Genomic DNA, 23,591 nt, shown 5'->3' with positions numbered 1-23,591 from the left:
CTACCAGAGGGTCAGGCGACTTACGGAAGGTTTCAAGACCGGGCCAAACTCCTGCAAGAACAACAATGGCGGTCCTAGTGACCGATGTCCAGAATATACTTAAATTGTGGAGGGAACACTTTTACAACCTACTGAATGGTAGCAGCGCTGAAAGTAGTGAAGAAGACAAACCCGAGTCCCCAGTCGATGATGATGGAGTAGCTGTCCCTTCGGCTGACTATGACGAAGTACGAATAGCGATTACGCGACTGAAAAACAACAAAGCTGCTGGAGATGACGGCCCGGCAGCCGAGGTATTCAAGTACGGTGGCGAGAAGATGATGAGGTGCATGCATCAGCTCGTATGAAGAATATGGGACGCATGCCCGACGACTGGAATTTAATTGTGCTCTGTCCAATCCTCAAGAAAGGCGACCCCGTCATATGCGCCAACTACCGTGGAATTCTAAGCATAGGTTATAAGGTATTATCGAGTGTATTGTGCGAAAGACTGAAGCCTACCATCAACGAACTGATTGGACCTTGTCAGTGTGGCTTTAGGCCTGAAAAATCCACCATAGATCAGGTCTTCACAATACGCCAAATCTTGGAAAAGACCCGCGCGAATAGGATCGACACACACCATCTATTTGTCGATTTCAAAGCCGCTTTCGATAGCACGAAGAGAAGTTGCCTTTATTCCGCGATGTATGAATTTGGTATCCCCGCAAAACTAATACAGCTGTGTAAAATGATAAATTGCTGGCGTATGCCGACGACATCGATATTATCGGCAAAAACAAGGGCTACGTCTGTTCTGCCTTCTCAGGATTGGATAGAGAAGCAAAGCGAATGGGTCTGGTGGTGAACGAGGACAAAGCGAAGTATCTCCTGTCATCACACAAACAGCATACGCGTCTTGGCACCCACGTCATTGTTGAAAGCTACAAGTTTGAAAAAGTAGACGACTTCGTTTATTTGGGAACCAGCCATAACACAAATAATAATGTCAGCCTTGAAATCCAACGGAGAATCACTCTTGACAACAAGTGTTACTTTGGGCTGAGTAGGCAATTGAGAAGTAAAGTCCTCTCTCGTCGTACAAAGATCACACTCTATAAGTCACTCATCATGCCTGTGCTGGTGTATGGCGCGGAGGTATGGACAATGAAAGTATCTGATGAGGCGGCTCTTGGAGTTTGCGAGAGAAAGATTCTGCGAAAGATTTACGGACCTTTACGCGTTGGTGATGGCGAATATGGCAGACGATTTAATGATGAGCTGTATGAGCCTTACAACGATATAGACCTAGTGCAGTGAATTAAAATTCAGCGGCTCCGCTGGCTTGGCCATGTCGTTCGAATGGATAGAAACGCTCCGGCACTGAAAATATTCAACGCGGGCCGCGATGCTGGTAACAGAGGAAGAGGAAGGCCTCTTCTGCGTTGGAAAGACCATGTGGAGAAGGACTTGGCTTCACTTGGCATTTCTAATTGGCGTCAGTTAGCACAGAAGTGAAATGGCTGTCGTGCTATTTTGGACTCGGCCAAAATAGCTTAGGCGGTTACAGCGCCAATAAAGAAGAAAAAGAATGTGTATGCAATATTGCAACAGCTTTCTACCTACCTTTTGTTTATTTTTCACTAATAATTAGTATGCTTTAGAAATATTTACGGAAATAGAGCACATGATTTCGTTCGTTTTAGAGTTGTAGCAGGTAGTGATTTTTTCTTCAAACTGCATTTCCCTAAGTGCAGAGTTGTGTGGTTTAGTTGGGATTTCCCTAAACACCAGATAGATATTTCGTAAATACGTTCGTTCTTCATACAATTTTATTTTGTAAGAGTTTTGGGTGTGGACCTACATAAATGAGATAAGCGATGCGGGTGCTTCATTCGCGATCACTCACAACAGCTTATCCTGAAAACTTTTTAGGGCATTTTATGGAAGATGTTTTTGCGCTTTTATTCTACATTGCATTAAATTTTTTATCTTTGAAATTACAAAGTCCTTCAAAATAAATCCTGCGGTCAGAGAGAAAATATAAAAACGCCACTTTAAATAAAAAAGTAGGTTTCAAACCATGGTACAATAATTACAGGTATTGTCTTCCTGGAGAGTTTCGCTTCACATCGAAAATCGTGCTCCCTTATTTTCATTTTGACGCAGTTCATTGTTGATTCTTTTACTTTTATTTGGCTTTGCTTTTTGTCTTCGCTACATTTAATTTTTATAAGTTTTCAAAACAAAAGAAAAAACATTTCAAATTAAGTAAGCATTCAAATTTTGAATTTATTTACAAGCAAATACTTTTTTTCTGGCTTTTGCAAATTGAATAAGTTCTCTGTTAGAAGAAGTTGGTTGAAAAAAATACGTGAATGTACATGGTATATGGGGTATGGAAAAAGGGATATTTCCAGCAGTAAACGCGTTAGTGTGAGCAACAATGATATTTTTTAAATAAGGCAGATCGGAATATGCGCTCTCTGGGAAGACAATACCTGTAATTATGTACCATGGTTTCAAACCCATTTATTTACTATTTATTTCATGGTAGGAGAGCTTCTCAAACAATATAGAAGACATTTTTTCGATTCAAGTTGTTGAAAAGAAATAAATATCTAAATCCCGGGACTAATCCCGGGATGCCGGGATTGTGACAACGCCATCCCGAAAATCCCGGGATCGGAAAAAGCCGAAAAATTAACATCCCTAGTGTGCATGGATATGAAATGCAGACCTTCCATTTATTGAGTTTTCTTCTAAGTAATACATACATACAGGGTGTCCCAGAAGTAACCTGCCAAAGCTCTGTGATAAACAAAAAAATTTCAGGTAAAAGTGTCACCGTTTTTGAAATATTTAAATTTTTTTGAATTAAAAAAAATCGTGCCTTTTCATGTATTTTCTTTAACTGCATCTACAAACCAGGCTATACTTAGTAAATTTTTTATGTAAAATACTTCCAGATTGTTACTTCTCCATACTCAAATGCAATGTAGTTAAAACATATTAAGCAACCATCATAAAATTAGGACTATTTTGGGATTTTTAACTTTTTGATATTTTCTTCCCCAACTTTGACTATCTCTGGTGATAAAAAAAAATGAACTGAGCTATAACTTTACATTATACAAAAAAATTGCTCATTTAATAAAGATTTAAGAAAGGTGCCACTCTTACTGTTTCGAATAGAAAAAAAAATTATAGGCGCTTTTGTGGGCAAAGGACTGAGATACGCTAGAATGTATTTAATAGATTTAAATTTAAGTTGCTCTTGTTACCGACCAATGACATGCTAAATAGTACAAAGGTACATTATTACCTGCTCCTGACATTATTTTATGTTACTTACCGGAATTAAAGAAAGTGGATTTTGTGAAATTGGACCCTTCGAACATTGTGTTATTAATACTATGACAGAGAACACGCAGTATACGTCGCATGAATATGCGGATATTCACCTAATTTACGGTGAAGCTTGCTGTAATGACAGAGCTGCTCAAAGACTCTATGCAGAGCGATACCCCAATCGTCGGCATCCGGGTGGTGAAGTATTCCCCCGGACTGATAGAGAAATATATGAAGGTAAGTGATTTTTACACCTTTGTTGTTTGCTTGCTTGATAACTATCATTTCTCACTTTTTTAAGGTCGCACACCTGGAAGCCGTGGCGGCGAAACATGACGTCCTGCAACGGTAGACGTTGAAATTGTGTTAGAGGAAGTGGAACTAGGTCCATCGACTTCAGTGAGAATGATGGAAAGACGGACGGGAATACCAAAAACTACAGTACACAAAGCTTTAAAAGACCATCGATTTCATCCCTACCACATTCAACGTGTCCAGGCTCTACAAGAAAGAGATTATCTGTCGAGGGTTAGATTTTGCCGTGAAATGTTTCGAATACATGCATCAGACCCCAACTTTTTTAATAAAATATTTTGGAGCGATGAATCATCATGCACACGTGATGGTTATTTTAATTTACATAACCTTTACAGTTGGCAGATAGACAATCCTCACGAAATGAGAGAAGATCGTTCGCAGTACCGGTACAAAATAAATTTATGGTGCGGTATTTTTAATTGTCAGATATTGGTACCTGTGGAACTGCCGCCAACGCTCAACTCTCACAGTTATTTAGAGTTCCTTCAGGAACGGCTTCCAACTCTTTTAGAAGATGTACCCTTAAACCTGCGGCGAAGACGGGTGCCCTGCTCACTACGGGCGTGAAGTAAGAGCTCTTTAGACGAAACTTATCCTCGCCGATGGATTGAAGGATACCGGCCAATCACGTGGCCCGCTCGATCGCCAGACCTGAATCCATTCGATTTTTTCTACTGGGGCTGTCTTAAGGACAAAATTTATTCAAAAACAATTCAAAACGAACAGCATTTGCGGGAGCATATAAATGGAGGTGCTGCTGAGATGGCCCAATTGAGTTGTTTTAGAGTAGAAATTCGCTAATTTGAGCATATTTTATCAATAAATGAATACATTTTTCTTCAAACAACTCATGTGTATTTTATTTCACGTGAACCCATCCTTCACAAAAAATATTGATAGATATAGCCCTTGTTATAGACTTTAGTCCGAATTCCGGTAAGTAACATAAAATAATATCAGGAGCAGGTAATAATGTACCTTTGTACTATTTAGCATGTCATTGGTCGGTAACAAGAGCAACTTAAATTTAAATCTATTAAATACATTCTAGCGTGTCTCAGTCCTTTGCCCACAAAAGCGGCTGTAACTTTTTTTTCTATTCGAAACAGTATTCTGAAATCTTTATTAAGTTAGCAATTTTTTTATGTAATGTAAAGTTATAGCTCAGTACATTTTTTTCACCAGAGATAGTCAAAGTTGGGAAGAAAATATCAAAAAGTTAAAAATCCCAAAATAGTCCTAATTTTATGATGGTTCCTTAATATATTTTAACTACATTGCATTTGAGTATGGAGAGGCAACTATCTGGAAGTATTTTACATAAAAAATTTACTAAGTATAGCCTGGCTTATAGATGCAGTTAAAGAAAATACATGAAAAGGCACGATTTTTTTTTAATTCAAAAAAATGTAAATATTTCAAAAACTGCAACACTTTTACCTGAAAATTGTTTGTTTATCAGACATCTCACCCCAACTACAATCAATTTAATTGTAAGCACATTTGATTGCAATGATTTTGATTGCAATCAAATCACTGATTCACTCAAACATTTTAATTGCAATCTCAAAAATGCAATTATTTATTCATGTTTTTTTTTTTAATAAAGAAATTGAGAGCGTAAAAGCAAATAGCACGTGAAATTGAGAAAAAGAGAAAACTAGCAGAAAAAGTTATTGAACACAAAACTAGTAAAAATTGGCAGTTGAGTAGTTGTTACACCGTTTTGACATTCTGCTGTAAACATTTTACTATTTATAAATCAGTTTTAAACTCTTTGCTTTACACGCAAGCACTTACACAGTCCAGTAATCATTAATATTTTGATTTCCACTCGTTTTACTTTTGTTTATGCTTAACTATTTCAACAAATGGCGGCTTTTGATATTTATTCTTCTACTTCCGCTAGCTAATTTATGAGGTGAAAATTTAACTAGCAAGAATTGCACTTCTCCCGTGTTATTACGCTCTCGATTCAGTGCTCTATTGGAATTTTTTTGGGTTATTATACACTTTTCCAGTAAAAATTTGCAGGTTCCAGTACTGACTATTTGTTACTATACACACCTAATATAAACAACGAGTTGTGAGCACTTCATATTGCATGCATGTTGTTTTAGTAATTTAAAAGAGTTCAGTATGTTTCTCTCCTAACATGATTTGGTTATCGTTACATGATTAAGTTTAGTTACCAAATCTTGTGTTGAAAGAAAAATATTTAGCAGATTTGTCTTATAAGTTTAAGTTTGACAACAGTAGACAGAAAGTTGTTGCTGCTTGAAGAAAAACATTTTATTCAAAAAACGCCAAAAAATATTTAAGACTGGTGTAAAATTTTAGCTTATAAGACAAATATGATAACTTCTGAATTACATAATACCTTACAATATTTACAATTTACAAGACCAAATATTAAATGTGCGAACCAAAGCTTTTTGTACGAATATATGACCGCCTAACTAATGTTCCAAGTAAATGCACTTGCAGTGCGCAACAACAATACATAAGGGCCAAACTGAGCAAAAACACGGCCGCACAAAAGGGAGATGATGAGAAATGTGCATTTTTGCATCGGCAGTTGCGATAGGGCGTTTCTGAACCGAATTCTGAGATAGGGCGTTCTTAAATCAAATTCTGAAGTAGAGCGTTATTGAAAAATTTCCTGAGATAGGGCGTTTTCGAACTGGCTGCCGAGATATGTCGATCTTCCACTCAGCCATCGATACGTTATACTACTGGGGATGGTTGAAAAACACGATAGAGGTGCTGTTTAGTTGCAGCTTTGTCATGCATAAAATCGAATTTTTATGCAAGCACATTGAATACGCTCTCGATTAGCGGAACATTAAAGACGACAATCAAAACAACCTACTGCTAGGTGTAATGCCGCGAGCGGGTTCATTTTGCGCTGCTAATGTGATGCGTTAACCCACTGAGGGCTTGTGTGCCTCACAATCGTACTTCCATTTATTCATCAAAATAAATGTCGTTTAGACAGATTGCAGTTAGCAATTTTTATGCAATTAATGATTGCAATCAAAAATTAATTGCAATCAAAAACTTATTGGAATCAATTTCTTCTAAATGATTCAATTCAATTTTTGCAATCAAAATATAAGCAATCAATGTTAATTGCAATTAAACCAGAATGCAATATTTCGTAAAATATGCGATTGCAATCCAATTTGATTGCAATTTTTTGCAGCCCTGTCAATATTATACCCACGAAGTTCCATTTATTAGATATATCAAATAACGCAATCATTATAATAAAATAACATGCAGATACACCATTATACTGAAAAGTGTACGCCTGAAATATGTATACTTTAACTACGCGTATGCATGAATGTAATCTATAGGAACACACATACATATATATTACCACCATAATTCATATATTTGTGCATATTCCTATATTCCTTCCAACGAAAAGCATTTGCTTGCATTCCTTACATATACATACATATGTACGAATGCTGTATGCATAACCAAAACCAACGCGAAAAATATTTCCCATACAACTTCGTTGAAAATTTTTCGCGATAAGCTGTTGTGAGTGATCGCGAATGGATTACCTGCAGTGTTGCCGTTTGATCCAAATGGATCAAAATGATACATTTTCCCCCGAATTCTTAAAAGATACCTTTTTTAGCTTAGTATAAATTGTGATACATTTTAATTCACAAACAAGTTGAGGGTAACTTTTCCCATCTTAAGAATTTTATGATTTTCTGGCGACATATCAAGTTTGTTTTCTTTTACTGAACATACCACCTTCAATATGCATATGGCATCACTGTTAGCTACAGACAACCAGCCTGTTCCCGTACTCCAGGATTTAGTCCGAAATAGTCCGAATCCGTTTCCTTTCACATATTTATCATATATTTTGCGAACAATTTCTCACTAAATCCTGGAGTGCTTTTGAAGTTGTCGGATGTGGTACTGGGCTAAAGGCAGTGTCACACGATTGGTACATTCGTACAGATTTGTATATTTTGGCAGTCACAGAGTGGTGTTCTTTAGGAATTTGGGTTCAGCTCAATAAAACGATATCCAAACAAGACTACTCTGAAACCGCCAAAATGTACAAATCTGTATAAATGTAACAATCGTGTGACACTGCCTTAAGCATTTCATCCCGATTAATCAAGTATTGTGAAAATTACTTTTAAGTGTTTACAGCAGGCTAGCCAACTCATTTTTGAGAATTCCCCAATGAAATTCCCCGATTTTGCAGGAAACTTCATAAAATTGCCCACTCATAGATATCTCCTTATTAACAAACCAAAACAAAATTGTGTGTATTTTGACATATTGCTGGCCTGTTTGGTTTTTAATGTAATTCAGCTCTGTATGTATTCATAGACCAAACCAAACTTTTATAAAGTTAGTTAACAAATAAAGAAAAAAATTTACATATAATGTTTACATACGTACAGTGGTCGGAAAAGTTTTAGTCGCGCCAAGTTTTGACAAGTGTACACAATTATTATTTTTTTTTTTGTTATTAATTTGATTTATTTTTGTTAAAAAAATATAGTTAATTCTTTAACAAAAACCGTATAAAACCAAGTTTCAAACTTTGTGTAATAAAAAAAAAAAATTCTACAAACTTTCGTAAAAAATTCGAGCTTTTTAATTAGATTTTCTAGAAAGATTTTGAGTATGCAGTTTTGTAGCCCACTCAATTCTACTAAGTGCAAATTTCAAGTGGCTAAAAAATTTCGTTTTATTTTATTTTTTTTCCGAAAGTGTTGCGGTTTTCTTCCACATAAAAAAAGTGTGTTTATTCGTTATATGAACGCAAATGCGACAAAGAAAATTCTATATCAACGGTAATTTGTACTTTTAGTTGCAGTTGCACATCTTATGCGACTTTTTTACCTCATTATAAAATCAGTAAAGCAAAAAAATAAATTAGTTAAGACCTAATACCTCATAAAAAGCAGTTCATCTCCCGATTATGTACGTAAACTCCCCACTAAAAACGGTACATTCCCCGATTCTCCACGCAAACTCAAATTCCCCGCAAATCGGGGGAATTCCCCACAAGTTGGCTTTACTCGGAAACGGTGTTAAGCACCAATTTGATATGTGATTTTAGTTAAGTATGCAAATGAATTCACTCTGCATTTTATTGAAGATTGATACTAAACATTTTTTTTTTCATTATACTTTTAATCCATTTTAGGGAATTTTGGTGATACATTTCTTCTGAACACCGCGGCAACACTGGTACCTGCATTGTTTTTCTCATTTATGTGAGGCAGACACCGGCTATGCTCGGACTTCTCATATTCGCATGAGAGGAAATTTCTTAGCTTTTCTCGATCGCGAATGAAAAGCAGCGGACATTTTTTTGTCGATCGCATTCCGAATGTGAGAGATGATAATTTTTTTTTGCCTTTTTCACTCGCGATAAAGAATGCAAAAATAGATATGAAATATTATCGATCATGGTAAATCTCATAAATAAATGAAAACGAATAATCATAAATTATAATTTCCGAACCCTGGTTTCAAAATTCAAATTAAACTTGAACTATGAGAATTAACGGTTTAAAAAGTAAAATTCGGAATTTTCAATCATTTCTATGAATTATTACAATATGGGTATCAATCGAAATGATTTTGAAATGGCTTCATTTCTAAACTACATGTACATAAGTATGAAAAATTATCACAAGAGAGAGGTTAAAGATAGTTTTAGTTTGAAAATATATTGGAGATATTTAAAAAATTTAAAGTCTCCTGATTTTCGTATATTTTAAATATGTTGAGTTTAATTCAAATAAATTATACCTAATGTAGCGCGTAGAAATTTCATACACTCAGCGAATCGGGTGAGAGCGATCTAGTTTTTTATAAATATTTCATATCACGTATTTGCAACTTTTCTAAAAATAAGTTACATCTAATTTTTTGGTTATTTTATTATTTACAGGAAAGTAATCCAAATTCCACATCCATTGTGCTATCGGAAAAACCCACTCTTCATGAAATCTTAATGCAAGAGAAATATGATTTTGAAGCAAAAGTTTTCAGAGCTGCAAAAAGAAAACGTTGGCTCAAAGGTAAATACAATTATCAAACTGTGTGTCATACTCACGTGGGAATAGCGTTATAGACATAAATTTTATGTACACAGATGTTTAATTATTTCCACGTAGCTTAAGCTGTTGACACTTTTATTATTTAAGGCGCAGTTAGTCTTGCCTTACTTTAAGTTACGTTATCTAGTAAATTGGCCAATGCAGGAAGTTTTTGATGAGCCTTATAGGCGGCTGACAATCGCTGAAATGGAAAATCAAAAACATTTTTTCGCTTCTGGATAAGTTGAAGTGTTAAGTAAGTTAAGTTTAGAGTAACTGATATTTAAGTCTGTTCCAGTACAACTACGCAAACAATTCTCTCACTAGAAATACTTTTGAGGGAGTAAGTAGGCAACTCTTCCCACTCAGAAGTTAAAAGATTTTGCCCGAGGTTTTATTTGTATTTATTTTATAAAAGGCTTACATAACAATAACAATTATTATAAAACCATAAAAAACAGAAAGTACGAGGTTTTTCTTCTGGCAAATGTATGAAAAAGTGTAAAACGACAGGCACGTTTACATTTCTTCTTGTTTAGAAAAGCATTCAAGTATCCGCATTTGTTAAAAATTTTATGAAAGCTAAAATGCAATTGAAATACACATAAAAAATGATGTCATTTAATATTTATGTAAAGCATAAATGTAGTGAAGAAAGTGCATTAAAATAAAATTACACAAATAAAGTAATACATGTTACAATAAAGAAGAAAAATATCGCAATTAAATGAAAATTTTAAAGCGAATAGTTCAAACGGTACTATCGTATGAATAAACTAACTGAATAAAAGAATGTATTAACATAACTGTTCCTGTACTGGACAAAAAAAAAACAACTTTAAAGCACATTTGAATAATTTGAAATAAAACCGTGATTAAAAACCATTTAATTTTAGAACTATTTAAAAGTGTATATTTTATAAAATAGAATCAAACAGCAATATATGTATTTGAAGACGTATGAAAATATTTTTATATGCAAACTTTTCATTTCGAGTAATTGCTATAACCGTACAATAACAACAAACAAAAATCCTTTGACCTTTTCTTCATGTAAGTTTTTGCGTTCCTGTACACTTCTGCATCTGTTCTCCTGTTACTCTCAACAGAGAGAGTAAAATTGTAGTTTGACAGTTCCACACAGGCCTGCCAACTTGGCTCAAACCGTGCCATTTTTGGTCCTATTTTACTTCAAATAACAATTAATTTTTCAATTTGGCACAAAGTGTCAAAATGGCACTTTTGAAAAATAGTAATATTTCAATAAATTTTTGTGAAATCCTCTGCGTGAACTTCTTTTTCTCAGAGAAAATCTTCTAATTTCTAATGTTTATAAAACTGGTTTTTCTTATTTTGACATTGAATCTTTGTTTTCGAAAATTAGGACCTGTATTTCAAATTTTAGAGCGGTCTATGCAAAAATTACGGACATCAAAACACATAACTCCGGGCATGAGAAATTTGAATCTCATAGTTATTAGAACCAAATATTTTGAAGCAATAAATGATCTAAAATTAGAAGTTCAGCTTCTACTTTTCGATCAAGTTTTGTTTCGCCAAGTAATTACTTAGGCGAATTAGGTACGTTGGCAAATTTTCTCTAGAAAAACTTATAAAGATTCTAGTTTCTTCGGGCTAAAACCTGTGGAACCAGGGGTACCAACCATCCTTAGCTACGAGGCGCCATATTGAAGATAAAAAAGTGCCAAAATGTGCCAAACAGAAAAATATAAGTGCCTTTCTGTTTAATCCTTTCCATTTGGCATGAAAAAAGAAACACATTTCTAAAACAAAGATGCAATTCCAAAATAAAATAAACCAGTGTTATAAATAGACTGCAGATGTTTATGCAGAAAACAAAGTCTAAAAATATGAGCCACTTAACTATAATCAAAGTAAATAAATTTGTATACATTTTCTTTATAATTATGGGGTACATATTTTTAGGCTTCGTTTTCTGCATAAAAAACCGTAGTCTATTTATAAACTTTAGAAATAAGAAGATTTTGTATGATAAAAAGAAGTACACGCAAAGGATTTCACAAAATTTTTTTGAAATATTACTATTTTTCAAAAGTGCCATTTTGACACTTTGTGCCAAACCGGCTGGTGAAGCTGGGGATCAGAGTTTTAATTAATGAGCTTCCTTGTATTTTTAAATTTAGTAAAAATTTTAGCCTCTTCCAGTTTTTAGTACCAATTTATTAAATCACCTACTTCAGCTTCATTTGTAATACATAAAAGGTATACCTTCGGTGATACTGCAATACGTTACATGTCAAAAAAAGATCAAATTTTACTTCTTGTGCAAAAACGATTCAGTGCTTGCGGCCGAATACGCCCACGCTACATTCTCTCTCATCGGCAAAACGGAAGAGAGTTTAAATGTGGTGAAATATGAAATAGCCAGGGCTGAAAAAACGACCAAAAAGAAAGCATTAGAAGCGTGCCTAAGTACTAAAACATTGGCAAATATGCTCGAAAAACAACAACAAAAATGTGAATACAGTTTAACTTTATCTTTTTTATTCAGTTTATTTCAAGGATTGAAGAATTACAATGGACAGTCAAGTGTTGAATAGACGGAGTCATTGTGCTGGGTAGGCAATTGCAGTTGCACGGCTATACTCAATCCCGACTCTTTCGTCGGTGGGGCCACTCCGACTTATTCGGTTTAAGGGCTCACTGAAGTCTGCAGCGTCAGTTCACCAGTAGATGTGGCTGCAAGCGCATGTCTGTCTTGGAGCAAGCGGCTCGCTATATAAACGTGTATTCGGTTGCGAAACCACCCCCGTCACAGCAGTGGGTTGTGCGCTGGGTTTGGGACTCTCCAGGTAAAAACTCCTTCCAGTGAAGAACAAAAACAAACCCTGTTATGAGACCTCCCTCCCCGTATTATGACGACCACGGCAAACCTATAAAGGACTACGATTTGAAGGCATGCACCTGGAAAGTCCGGACCCTTAATGGGGAAGGTGCCTCTGCCCGGCTGGTTGATGTCCTCGTAAGGACAAAAGCTGACATCACGGCCATCCAAGAAATGCGTTGGACTGGGTAAGGTAAGCAATGACTGGGGTCTTGCGACATATACTACAGCTGCCAAACAAAGGGGCGCAAATGCGGTCTTTGATTTGTGGTAGGAGAGAGACTCCGTCGCCGTATCCAAGGATCTCTTCTATATGCGCTTGGAGCCCACGTACGGGCGCTGCCTCCGCCATGATATCAAAATCGTGCTTGGCTACTTCAGTGCAAGGGTGGGCAAGGAAGGGATCGATGATGACGGAGTCGATGTTCCACCGCCTGACTATGACGAGGTACGAATAGCAATAACGCGACTGAAAATCAAGAAAGCTGCTGGAGCCGACAGCCTGCCAGCTGAGCTATTCAAGTGCGGCGGCAAGGTGTTGATAAGGTGTATGCATCAACACTTACGCAGAGTATAGTCAGATGAACGCATGCCCGACGACTGGAATTTAAGTGTACTCTGCCCAATCAACAAGAAAGACGACCCCGCTATTCGCGCCAACTACCGCGGGGTCAGCCTTGTAAGCTTAAGTTACAAGGTCTTATCGAGTGTATTGTGTGAAAGACTGAAGCGTACCGTCAACGAACTGATTGGGCCTTATCAGTGTGGCTTTCGACCTGGCAAATCCACCATAGACCAGCTATTCACCATACGGCATTTGTCGACTTTAAAGCCGCTTTCGACAGCACTAAAAAGAGTTGCCTCTACGGCGCTAAGTCTGAATTTGGCATCCTCGCCAAACTGATACAGCTGTGTAAAATGACAGAACTGGGAAAGACCTCTCCGAGCCGTTCGCCACCAAACGGGGTTTCAGGCAGGGCGACTCCCTTTCAAGTGACTTCTTTAATCTGATGTTGGAAAAGATAATAAGAGCTGTAGAACTGAACCGCTCAGGAGCGATTTACTATAAGAGCGTACAATTGCTGGCTTATTCTGATGACATCGACATCATCGGTAACAACAACCACGAAGGCTTTTCTACCTTTTCCAAGTTGGATAAGGAAGCGAAACATATGGGTCTGGTGGTAAACGAGGACAAAACGAAGTATCTCCTGTCATCACACTAAACAGTCACCACTTTCGCGCCTTAGCACCCATGTCACTGTTGACAGATATAAATTTGAGAAAGTGGAGAATTTCGTTTACTTGGGAACCAGCATTAACACCGATAATTATGTCAGCATGGAAATCCAACGCAGAATCACTCTTGTCAACAAGTGTTACTATGGACTGACAAGGCAATTCAGGAGTAAAGTCCTCTCTCGAAGGACGAAAACGACACTATAAGGGCCGTTTTATCAAGAAACGTGTAACTTTTAAGCTCACTTTATATTTAAAGGTTGCATTAAAATTTATGAATATATCTAAAGAAAATCATTTTATTATCTGTTTTAAATTGGTTTACAACTAAGAAACATAAATACGTCGAAAACCGATAATAGAAATGCTTAACTTTAGACATAGCTTTATTTTTAATCCAACCTTTAAATATAAGTGAGCTTTAAAGTTACAGGTTACTTCAGAAAAGGGCTCTAAGTGACTCATCATGCCCGTTCTGATATATGGCGCAGAAGCATTCTTCTGGCCATAACAACATCCGATGAGGCGGCTCTTGGAGTATTCGAGAGAAAGATTGTGCGGAAGATATACGGGCCTTTATGCGTTGGCGATGGCGAGTACCGCAGACGATGGAATGATGAGCTGTATGAGCTTTACAACGATATAGAAATAGTGCAGCGAATTAAAATTCAGTGGCTCCGCTGGCTAGGTCATGTCGTTCGACTGGACACCAACGCTCCAGCTCTGAAAGTATTGAACTCGGAACCCGCTGGTGGTAGCAGAGGGAGAGGGACGCCCCCACTGCTATGGAAAGTTCAGGTGGAGAAGGGCTTGGCTTCACTTGGCATTTCCAATTAGCATCAGTTGGCACAGAAGAGAAACGACTGGCGTACTTTGTTGGTTACAGCGCCAAATAAAGAGAATAAGACGGAAGACAACCTTTCGACATGATGGGACTGGACAGCATTTAAAATTATCTATGCCGTACATTTTTTGTTACATATTTTTAATAACATGCTTAAATTGGGGCACTTCCCCGACTTATGGAAACTTTCGGAAATAATTATGGTGCAAAGCCAGGCAAAGATCCGACGGTACTAAATTCTTATTGGCCCATTAGCTTAATTTCTGTATTATCCAAAATATTTGAAAAAAATACAACATTCACTAACAAATAACCAAATAATACCCCCACATCAGTTTGGTTTTCGTTAAAAACATGGCACTGTAGAACAAGTTCATAGAATTGTTTCTTGTATTAGAAAAGCATTCGAAGGGAAGCAATACTGCACCGGTGTATTTTTGGACATCTCGCAAGCTTTTGACAAAGTCTGGCATGATGGCCTTATATACAAACTAAAGGGATCACTCCCTGCAAATACGGATGCAATTCTGGAAAGCTTTCTGCTGGGGAGAAACTTCAGAGTCAGGCAGAATTCCTTTAGAACGGAAAGTCACCCAACATATGCAGGTGTCCCTCAAGGTAGTGTTCTAGGACCCATATTGTACGTAATATACACTCGTGATTTGCCAATTGATGATAGTCTAACCATTTAAACGTTTGCTGATGACACAGCTATCCTAAGCAATAGTTCAGACCCTAAAGAGGCTTCTTACAAGCTGCAAGAATATTTGAAAAAGTTAGAGCTATGGCTAGGTTCTTGGAGCATAAAGGTTATCGAAGCAAGTGTGTTCAGACAACATTTACTTTGAAAAAAGAAACTTGCCCACCACTAAAAATAAACAGCAAGGCTATACCACAAAAAGATAGTGTCAAATACCTTGGGATGACACTAGATAGAAGACTTACCTGGAAAAAGCATATAGAAAACAAAATTTCTCAAGCGAAACTAAAACAAGCAAGCCTTCAATGGGATGTTGCTTTTTAATATGATGACTAAACCATGTTGGGCATATGGAATCAAGACTTCAAAGACTGCAATCAAAAATCTTACGCGCCATATGCGGAGCACCGTGGTACATACAAAATACGAGTATCCACAAAGATCTTAATGTAAATACGGTGCATGAGGACATAAGAGAGCTAAGCACCAATTACTCAGCACGGATAATGAACCATCCAAGTCGACTAGCGAGAGATCTTCTTAGCCCGAGATATGCAAGAAGACTAAAAAGAAAGGATTTCTCCGATATTATCAAATGATGCGCAATATAATAAATTTCGATATCCGCAATATATCAATTTCGGCTCTGGAACTCGTCCTTTCAGACCGACTACCCAACACCTGTGTCAGTGCGGTTCGGAAACTCGTCCTTTCAGACCGCCTGCCCAGCACGATATCCAGCGATCCTGCTGCTCGGAATCTTGTCCATTCCGACAGCCGCAACAGCTGTAATAAATATATATGTATGAAAAAATAAAAAATTGCTAAGCATTGCCGCAGAAATTTTAAATTTAATAGTAGTTTGTAAAATTTGAAAACTTATTGTTAGTTTCGAAAGAAAGATTCAATAAATAAATATGTACATATTATACAAAAAAAAATATGTATATATATTTTTAGTGGTGTTAGCATTGATCCAGTTGTAACTTATTTACTATTATTAGGGGTCTTCACACCGAGCTTGGTACTCGGTACTTCGGTATTCGGTAATTTTTCCCCATGTATTTTGTTTGTGTAAAACTAGTTTATTATCGGTTTACCGATTACTGAATTATCGTGGCGGCCGCTGTGGTGCAGTGGTTAGCAGTGCACGTTACCATTTCGCAGGGCCTGGGTTCAAGCCCGGTTAACCCAACATCAAAAAATAAAAAACAAAAAACCACAATCGTCGATTATACTCTATCGATAGCATTTTCAAATAGGTGGTTCGTTCCCGCGCTAATTAGAAGTAAATAAGCTGTTTTGTTGGAAGTGTTCGCGAAATTATGCCTATGAGTTTCAGATTTGTTAAAAAAAATTATTGAAAGCGTTAAAAACAAAATGTTTTACTACCGTGTTTTACATGAGTACATACAAATACGTTCAGGTATATGCCAAATATAAATAGAGAAAACATATTGCTTATTCTCCATACCAAAGTAGCCAGGCTCGGACTTCATGTGTTTGATTTGTTTCAAATTTTTAAGAGTCGAAGGATGAACATTAATGAAATTTGAGCTTGATTAATACATTTTTAAAAACTTTACAGGAACAAAAAAAACAAAAACAAATCGATTTAATAGTTTTCCAAATATCTAAAGAACGGGGCGAGGAAAAAAATCACATGTACACACATCAAAATTCTCTATTAAAAGAAATACTTTTAAATTTTTTTTTTATTGTTTTAAGTAACTTTTTTTCTATAAAAAAAAATTCATAATAATACTAATAATAGATTGGCGCTTACACATACGTTAGTGTTTGGCCGAGCTTCTCCTCCAATTTGTGGCGTACGCCTTGATGATGTCACACAAAGAGGAGGGACCTACAGTTTTACGCCGACTCCGAACGGCGATTGTATTTTTATGAGAAGCTGTTTTTCATGGCAGAAATACACTCGGAGGTTTGCCATTGCCTGCCGAGGGACGACCGCTGTTAAAACCTTTTTTCTATATTTTTTTGCGATGTTACTTTGACCAGGGCTTGAACCCAGGTGCTGTGGAGTGGAAGCGCGCACTGCTTACCACTACACCACAGCGGCCGACAAAAAAAATTAGTTTTTGAAAATATGCCATCTCTGAAAAAATTTAAAATATTCATAATGATAGTTCTGAGTATTGTGCAATATTTAAGTATAGCATTATGTTGTGCACTCTACGATAATTTGAGTTATGCTTTTTTTACACTGAAATTGCGTAAAATTATTGCATTATATCGAATGGTACTAGCAAGCTTTTCCTCGTAACTCTTCTTGTATGGCGATTTCGGCCTTGATTGACAGCAAGTCACTGCTTTTTTTCCCTAAAGCCAATGAAAAAACAGATATTTATTTAGTTAGCCAATGAATACAAAAATTATTCTTACAGACTAATAAGAAAGTTACCAAATTAATCTAAACTGGAAAACTAGGAAAAAGCAAACATTCGCTTCTACAGACTGAAAAATCAGTAACTTATTTAAGAGCTTTTAATGCAATAGAGATCTAATAACACTGTGAGACAGATTGTAGGGGTCAGTGATCGGGAAGGGTTCAAACTACCGGGGAAAGTTATATCGGTAAAAAAGAAGTTATACGTGTCCCGGCGTTTCGCTGGGTCACGTCTAGGAATCGAGATATATATATAACTATCATATAGGGGAAATTGTCACCTTTGGTGGTCTTTTTTTGACTTAACTCGAGAACTACTAGTCCGATTTTGCTCAAAAATAAAAAAATTTTGCTCAAACAAATTAAAAAAAATTAAAAATTACAATTCCTTTAATCTGTTCATATAACGTTTTTCTATATAATCAACAGTTTTAAAAAAATTTAATATTTTAGGCAAAAAATATTTTTTTTCTTCATACATTTATTTTTACCGGCAAAACTGTTGATTATATAGAAAAACGTTATATTAACAGATTAAAGGAATTGTAATTTTTAATTTTTTTTAATTTGTTTGAGCAAGATCGGACTAGTGGTTCTCGAGTTATGTCAAAAAAAGACCACCAAAGGTGACAATTTCCCCTATATGATAGTTATATATATATCTCGATTCCTAGACGTGACCCAGCGAAACGCTGGGACACGTATAACTTGTTTTTGACCGATATAACATTTCCCGTTGGTTTCATCCCATCCCGATTTTGACTGTCGCATAGTGTAATTGTAACCATTGTAATAGGTGCAATTAGTATTCATTTAATTAGTTATACATAAGTCTAAGAACTAGTGTTCATTACAGACTATGAAAACTGCATACATTGAAATGAAAATTAAAAATTGTTTAAAAAGCGTGTGCTTGATAACCCAATCAAGCTGGATTATAACAAAACTGAGAAAAGATAATATTCCGGGGCGTAGTCCTTGTTAAAGAAAGGTCTAAATCTACAGAACTTGAGATAAGGTTTAATTCGGCCAGTGTTCTTCTGATCGGTGCGTTCATGCTATAAACTGTTTTACTAAAGCTAATGTAAAATAATATCAGTGCTTCGTAGATTTCTACTCCGAATATTAAAATAAACTCTTCCGAGCAAGGCAGGACAATCAGTTTTGCCGGAAATGATGTCGAGCATAAAACACATTGCGAGAGCTAATCTTCTATTACGAAGTGTCATCAAGTTAATTAGTTGACATCGAGAGAAGTAAGAAGGTTTTTGTTCAGAAAAATTTAATGATTGCAGGGCATAGCGTATAAAAACCTTTTGCACAGACTCCAAACGACTTATATGAATTTGCTGGTATGGATTCCAAATAAATGCGCCATACTCTAACTTAGATCACATAAAAGCAGAATATAAGGTCTTAAAAGTGTACGGATCCCGAAAATTTTCTTATATTAAGACATAATCGATTTTTTTGAACACCAGTCACTAGGGCTTTGTATCACTGAATAAATTTTTAAGTCGTTAGCGTACAACAGAAACTTAGCAGTTGAAAAGCATAACCCGATGTCGTTTATGAATAAAATGAAAAACAAAGGACCCAAGATGCTTCCTTGCGGTATCCCGGAAGTAGGGGTGAATGTTTTGGAAGAAACTCCATCTAGAAAAACGAAACTCTTCCTTTCAGCTTAATAAGACTTGATCCACCGAAGAAGAACAGAATGAAAGCCTAGTTGTGAAAGTTTAGCAACTAATATCTTGTGGGATATCCTATCAAATGCTTTGGAGAAATCCGTATAGATTGTATCCACTTGGTAGCCATTTTGGCAGGCATTTAAACAGTCGTCAGAAAATACTGCAAGGTTGGTCGTCGTAGACCCGCCTGGAACAAAACCGTGTTGGTTCAGACAAATGTAGTTCTTAATATTGAAGAGCAGTTTCCTTTTAATAATGCATTCAAACAGTTTTGATACGGAAGTTAGCTTCGAGATGGGTCTGTAGTTACTAACGTCGCTTTTATTTCCAGATTTGAAGATTGGCATGATTGATGTGATTTTCCAGTCATCAATGAAAATTCCAGAGGCAAGAGATCTATTAATGATGACTTTTAGTGGAGCAATTAATGAAGGAAATTTTTTAAGAAGAATGATCGACAGACCATCCATCTCCGTTTGCATTGAAAGCTTTAGCCCATTAACACCTTCACAAATGTCTTCATCAGTTAAGACTAAAGAGCCATAATTGAAGGAACTATTTAAGACATCCGAGTTATCTGAAAATAGGTCCGCATATTCAGCATCAGTTAGCTCATCATCAGTGACAAAGTTTGAAGAGAAAAAATCAGCAAAGAGATCAGCAGCTTCAAAGAGAAAGTTGGCAGAGACGTCACTATAAAAAAAACTGAGTAAGGGACACTGGAAACCCTCTTTCTAGATTTACCTATTCGGAGTACTTTTGATTTGTGTTTCAAAATTACTAATGTACTCTCTGTAGCCCGATTTATTCATGTTGTTAAATTGGGTATTGTAGGAGGAGTATAAGTCAAAGAATTTCTGATCTTTAGTTAATTTATATTTTTTGAAGAACTTATTTCTCAAGTTCTTTAGATGTTTTAGCTTCCTTGAATACCAAGGAAGGTTAAAAGGTACTTTAGCATGAACTGGAATGAACTCTTTACATAAATTAACGACATTGCTTTTGAATAGATTAAAGCACACTGCAGCATCAGCTCCACCAAAAATATTATCCCATTCAATATCTAAAAATAAATCATTGACAAATTCCCAATCACACGAGTTGTAATTAAATGAGATATTCTGGCTTTCTTCAGTAATATCAAAGAATTCCAGAAACTAAATTTCAAGCTCTAGAGGGGAATGATGAATATTGGGCGGTGAGATTGATACTGCGGGAATGTCAAGATGAAACTTAATGTTAGAACTTACAAAGATAAGATCAAAAGTGCGATTTAAATTGTTTTGGAATCCATTTACCTGAACTAAGTCATTACCCATCAAATTGTCGACAAAATATGATTCTATATCGCTACTAATATTAGACGGGGTTAGAAATAAATTATTATCTAAGTAGGACCAAATAATTCTATTTAGATTAAAATCACCAAGCACGCATAGTTGATGGTTTCCAATTCGATCATTAAGTGATACAATGTTATCAACATGAGTCTTATAAATGAATTCATTACTGACTGGTGGTATGTAAGACGCGCATACGCACAGAATTTTTGATGCGGTTTGTAGTTTCACACAAAGCTGGTCAAATAGCGAATCATCTTCCTGTAATTGTACCAGCGACGGTCGAAGGCTACAACGAGACGCTATAAGTACTCCACCACCTCTATTGCAGCCAGACTTAAATGGATCTCGATCCTTACGAAAAACAGTATATAGCTTGGGGTCAAAAAATTCGTCATCAAAAAATGTAGCATTAAGCCATGTCTCAATATGTAATTACAAATACTTGGAATTCCAACTGGGAACTTAACAAACGCACGTCCATCGACTTCGTTCTGAGCCACGACGGATTTTGAAAATAAACTTTTAAATATTTGTTTATTCCGCAAGAGGGGTGAGTTAAGCTTTTCTCGAAAAAACGAAATTGGCGAACTGTCACATTCATGGGCCAGATGTCAGGCGTTAGCAATTTATCAAAAGACGTGGAAGGAACACCCAATTTAAAATTCACATTTTTTAATTGCGATGTAGGAGTGCCCTTCTTTACCAATTTGTAATAGGATAGAGCATTTTTATCCAAACCTGCATTTATGGCAATGTAGTCTTTTATATTATCTTCAGGAACAGACGGCGCGAACGAAGACAAATGTAACCATTTAAGGCGCACCGCTACATTCAAATGTGCATTAGTATTTGAGCCAACAATAATTTTTAGTTTATTGCGCTTGTTTCTCTTCACCATGTTCCACCCTGGTTCCGGCGCAACTGCGTTACCAGCAGCGTTACCAACTGAGTTACCAGCCAGCAGCATCAGCAACTGCGTTACCAGCAGCATCAAAAACTGCGTTACGAGCGGCATCAGCAACTTCGTTACCAGCAGCATCAGCAACCGCGTTACCAGCAGCATCAGCTGTCAGCATATTATCAACATCGTTTATTTCTTGAAATTCTTTCGCACCAGAATTAGCACCAACACGACTTACAGCATTGTTTTTGCAAGAGGTTTTAGAATGATACATTAGAAACAAGATCGTTTTTTGATGCCGATTGCGATTGCACTTTAGGGTCAACGATCTTTCTTCTAGAGCGCGTCACAATACCTTTGCTCTTCAACTCAGTGTTATTAATGTTGTTATTGCTTACGATAGAAGACTGTTTGTTAGTTAAGGCCTGTAAAAATTCACTAAGTGCATTTATGTTCTTTTTAGATTCTTCTATGAGCAAAGACGAGACCGAGGGACGGCGCAATGCACACTCGTCGCAACGAAACAGCACATTTTTGTTATGTTTTATTATGTTCCAAGCATTATAGCTTAATTTTGTACATTTCACGTGAGATTTTATTTCACAAAAGTCACAGGAAATATGATCGTCATCCTCAATCAAAGAGGCAATTTAAGCAAATAGATACACTATCAGAGCGCGACAAAAACACGTCTTAACACCGCAACGAACTATTGATAATGACACAGTTATATTTATAACTTTATTTATTCATCCCTTTAACAGCCTTATTCTGTATCACGAACGATAAGCAACACGAAAAATTCGTCTGCAGACGACAACCACGGTTGCCGTTTTGGTCCATTTTTTTCGTTTGGTCCATTGGTCCAATGCTTTTTCAAATGGTCCATTTCACAATGCTTTGGTTAGGTTATTATCACACTTTCACTTCATGCAATAGTTTTTAATTTTTTCTATTTAATTGATGTATTTTGGCAACACCTGCTAAAAGTTTGAATAGACAACTGATCTTCGAATAGGGTATCGCTAATCATCTGTCAAGCACGCTTCAAAAAATTCCGCGGTTTCTTGCTAATTTCAATTTAATGTCGATTTAAATGTTCCTTTCAATTCATGTATTTATGCCGAATTTCCACTAGGCATTGAAATAACAAAAAATGCTATGTGGAAATGAACTTAATGATTATTTTTTTAATGAAATGACACGATTATTTGTTAATACCCGACTTTGTCATTTGCCATTTAATGCCTAGTGGAAATCCAGCGTTAGTTTTGAAAACTTGTAATTACATGTATGTGAAAGTGTGTTCTTTATTTCTTTATTAATATCTGTGTTCGTATGGAATAGTAGCTTAAGTCGGCAAGCTGGCTTTGGTATAATGCGGCATTCCCATCATTCTTTAAACGACAAGACATTTTTTGATGAGACTTAATAAGAATATTGACTTGCTAGTATCGGAACTATTTATCCACCTTTATTTGCCAAAAGTTCAAAAGTTCACGGTTCGGCGCCAGTGAGCCATTCGCAATCGTGTGCTGCGAATGCGGCATTATACTAAAGCCTTTCGACATAAGCTACTGTTCCTTACGAACACAGATATGTATGTATGTATATTCAATTTATCCTTATAGGTAAATATTATAAATGTTACTTTAAAAAATATTTAATATACAATTGCAATGCACTTTGTACGCAATATGTAAAAAGCATAATAAAAACTGAATTGGCATATTTTCTTGATAAAGAGCAACAAACTCCTCTCAATTTCCCAATGTTATAGAAATTGGTCCACTTCTTACCATTTGGTCCATTTTTTCGACCGGAAAAGAAATTGGAAACGGCAACCGTGACGAC

General features: G+C 36.2%; 1 protein-coding gene across 1 annotated transcript in view; it reads left to right on the top strand.

Moving 5' to 3' along the window:
• LOC118734191 (dmX-like protein 2) overlaps positions 1–23,591 on the top strand; it is a 311,485-nt gene that overhangs the window by 163,598 nt on the left and 124,296 nt on the right. Inside the window, exon 3 of the mRNA XM_036463914.1 lies at positions 9,599–9,728. Within this exon, the coding sequence (XP_036319807.1) occupies positions 9,599–9,728 (130 nt within the window). The remainder of the gene's footprint in view (positions 1–9,598; positions 9,729–23,591) is intronic.

The sequence above is a fragment of the Rhagoletis pomonella genome, unplaced genomic scaffold (genome assembly GCF_013731165.1).
Source record: "Rhagoletis pomonella isolate Grant_MI unplaced genomic scaffold, Rhpom_1.0 Rhpom_scaffold_00002, whole genome shotgun sequence".
Taxonomy (NCBI): Eukaryota; Metazoa; Arthropoda; class Insecta; order Diptera; family Tephritidae; genus Rhagoletis; species Rhagoletis pomonella.
This window is presented reverse-complemented; position numbering and strand designations above follow the sequence as displayed.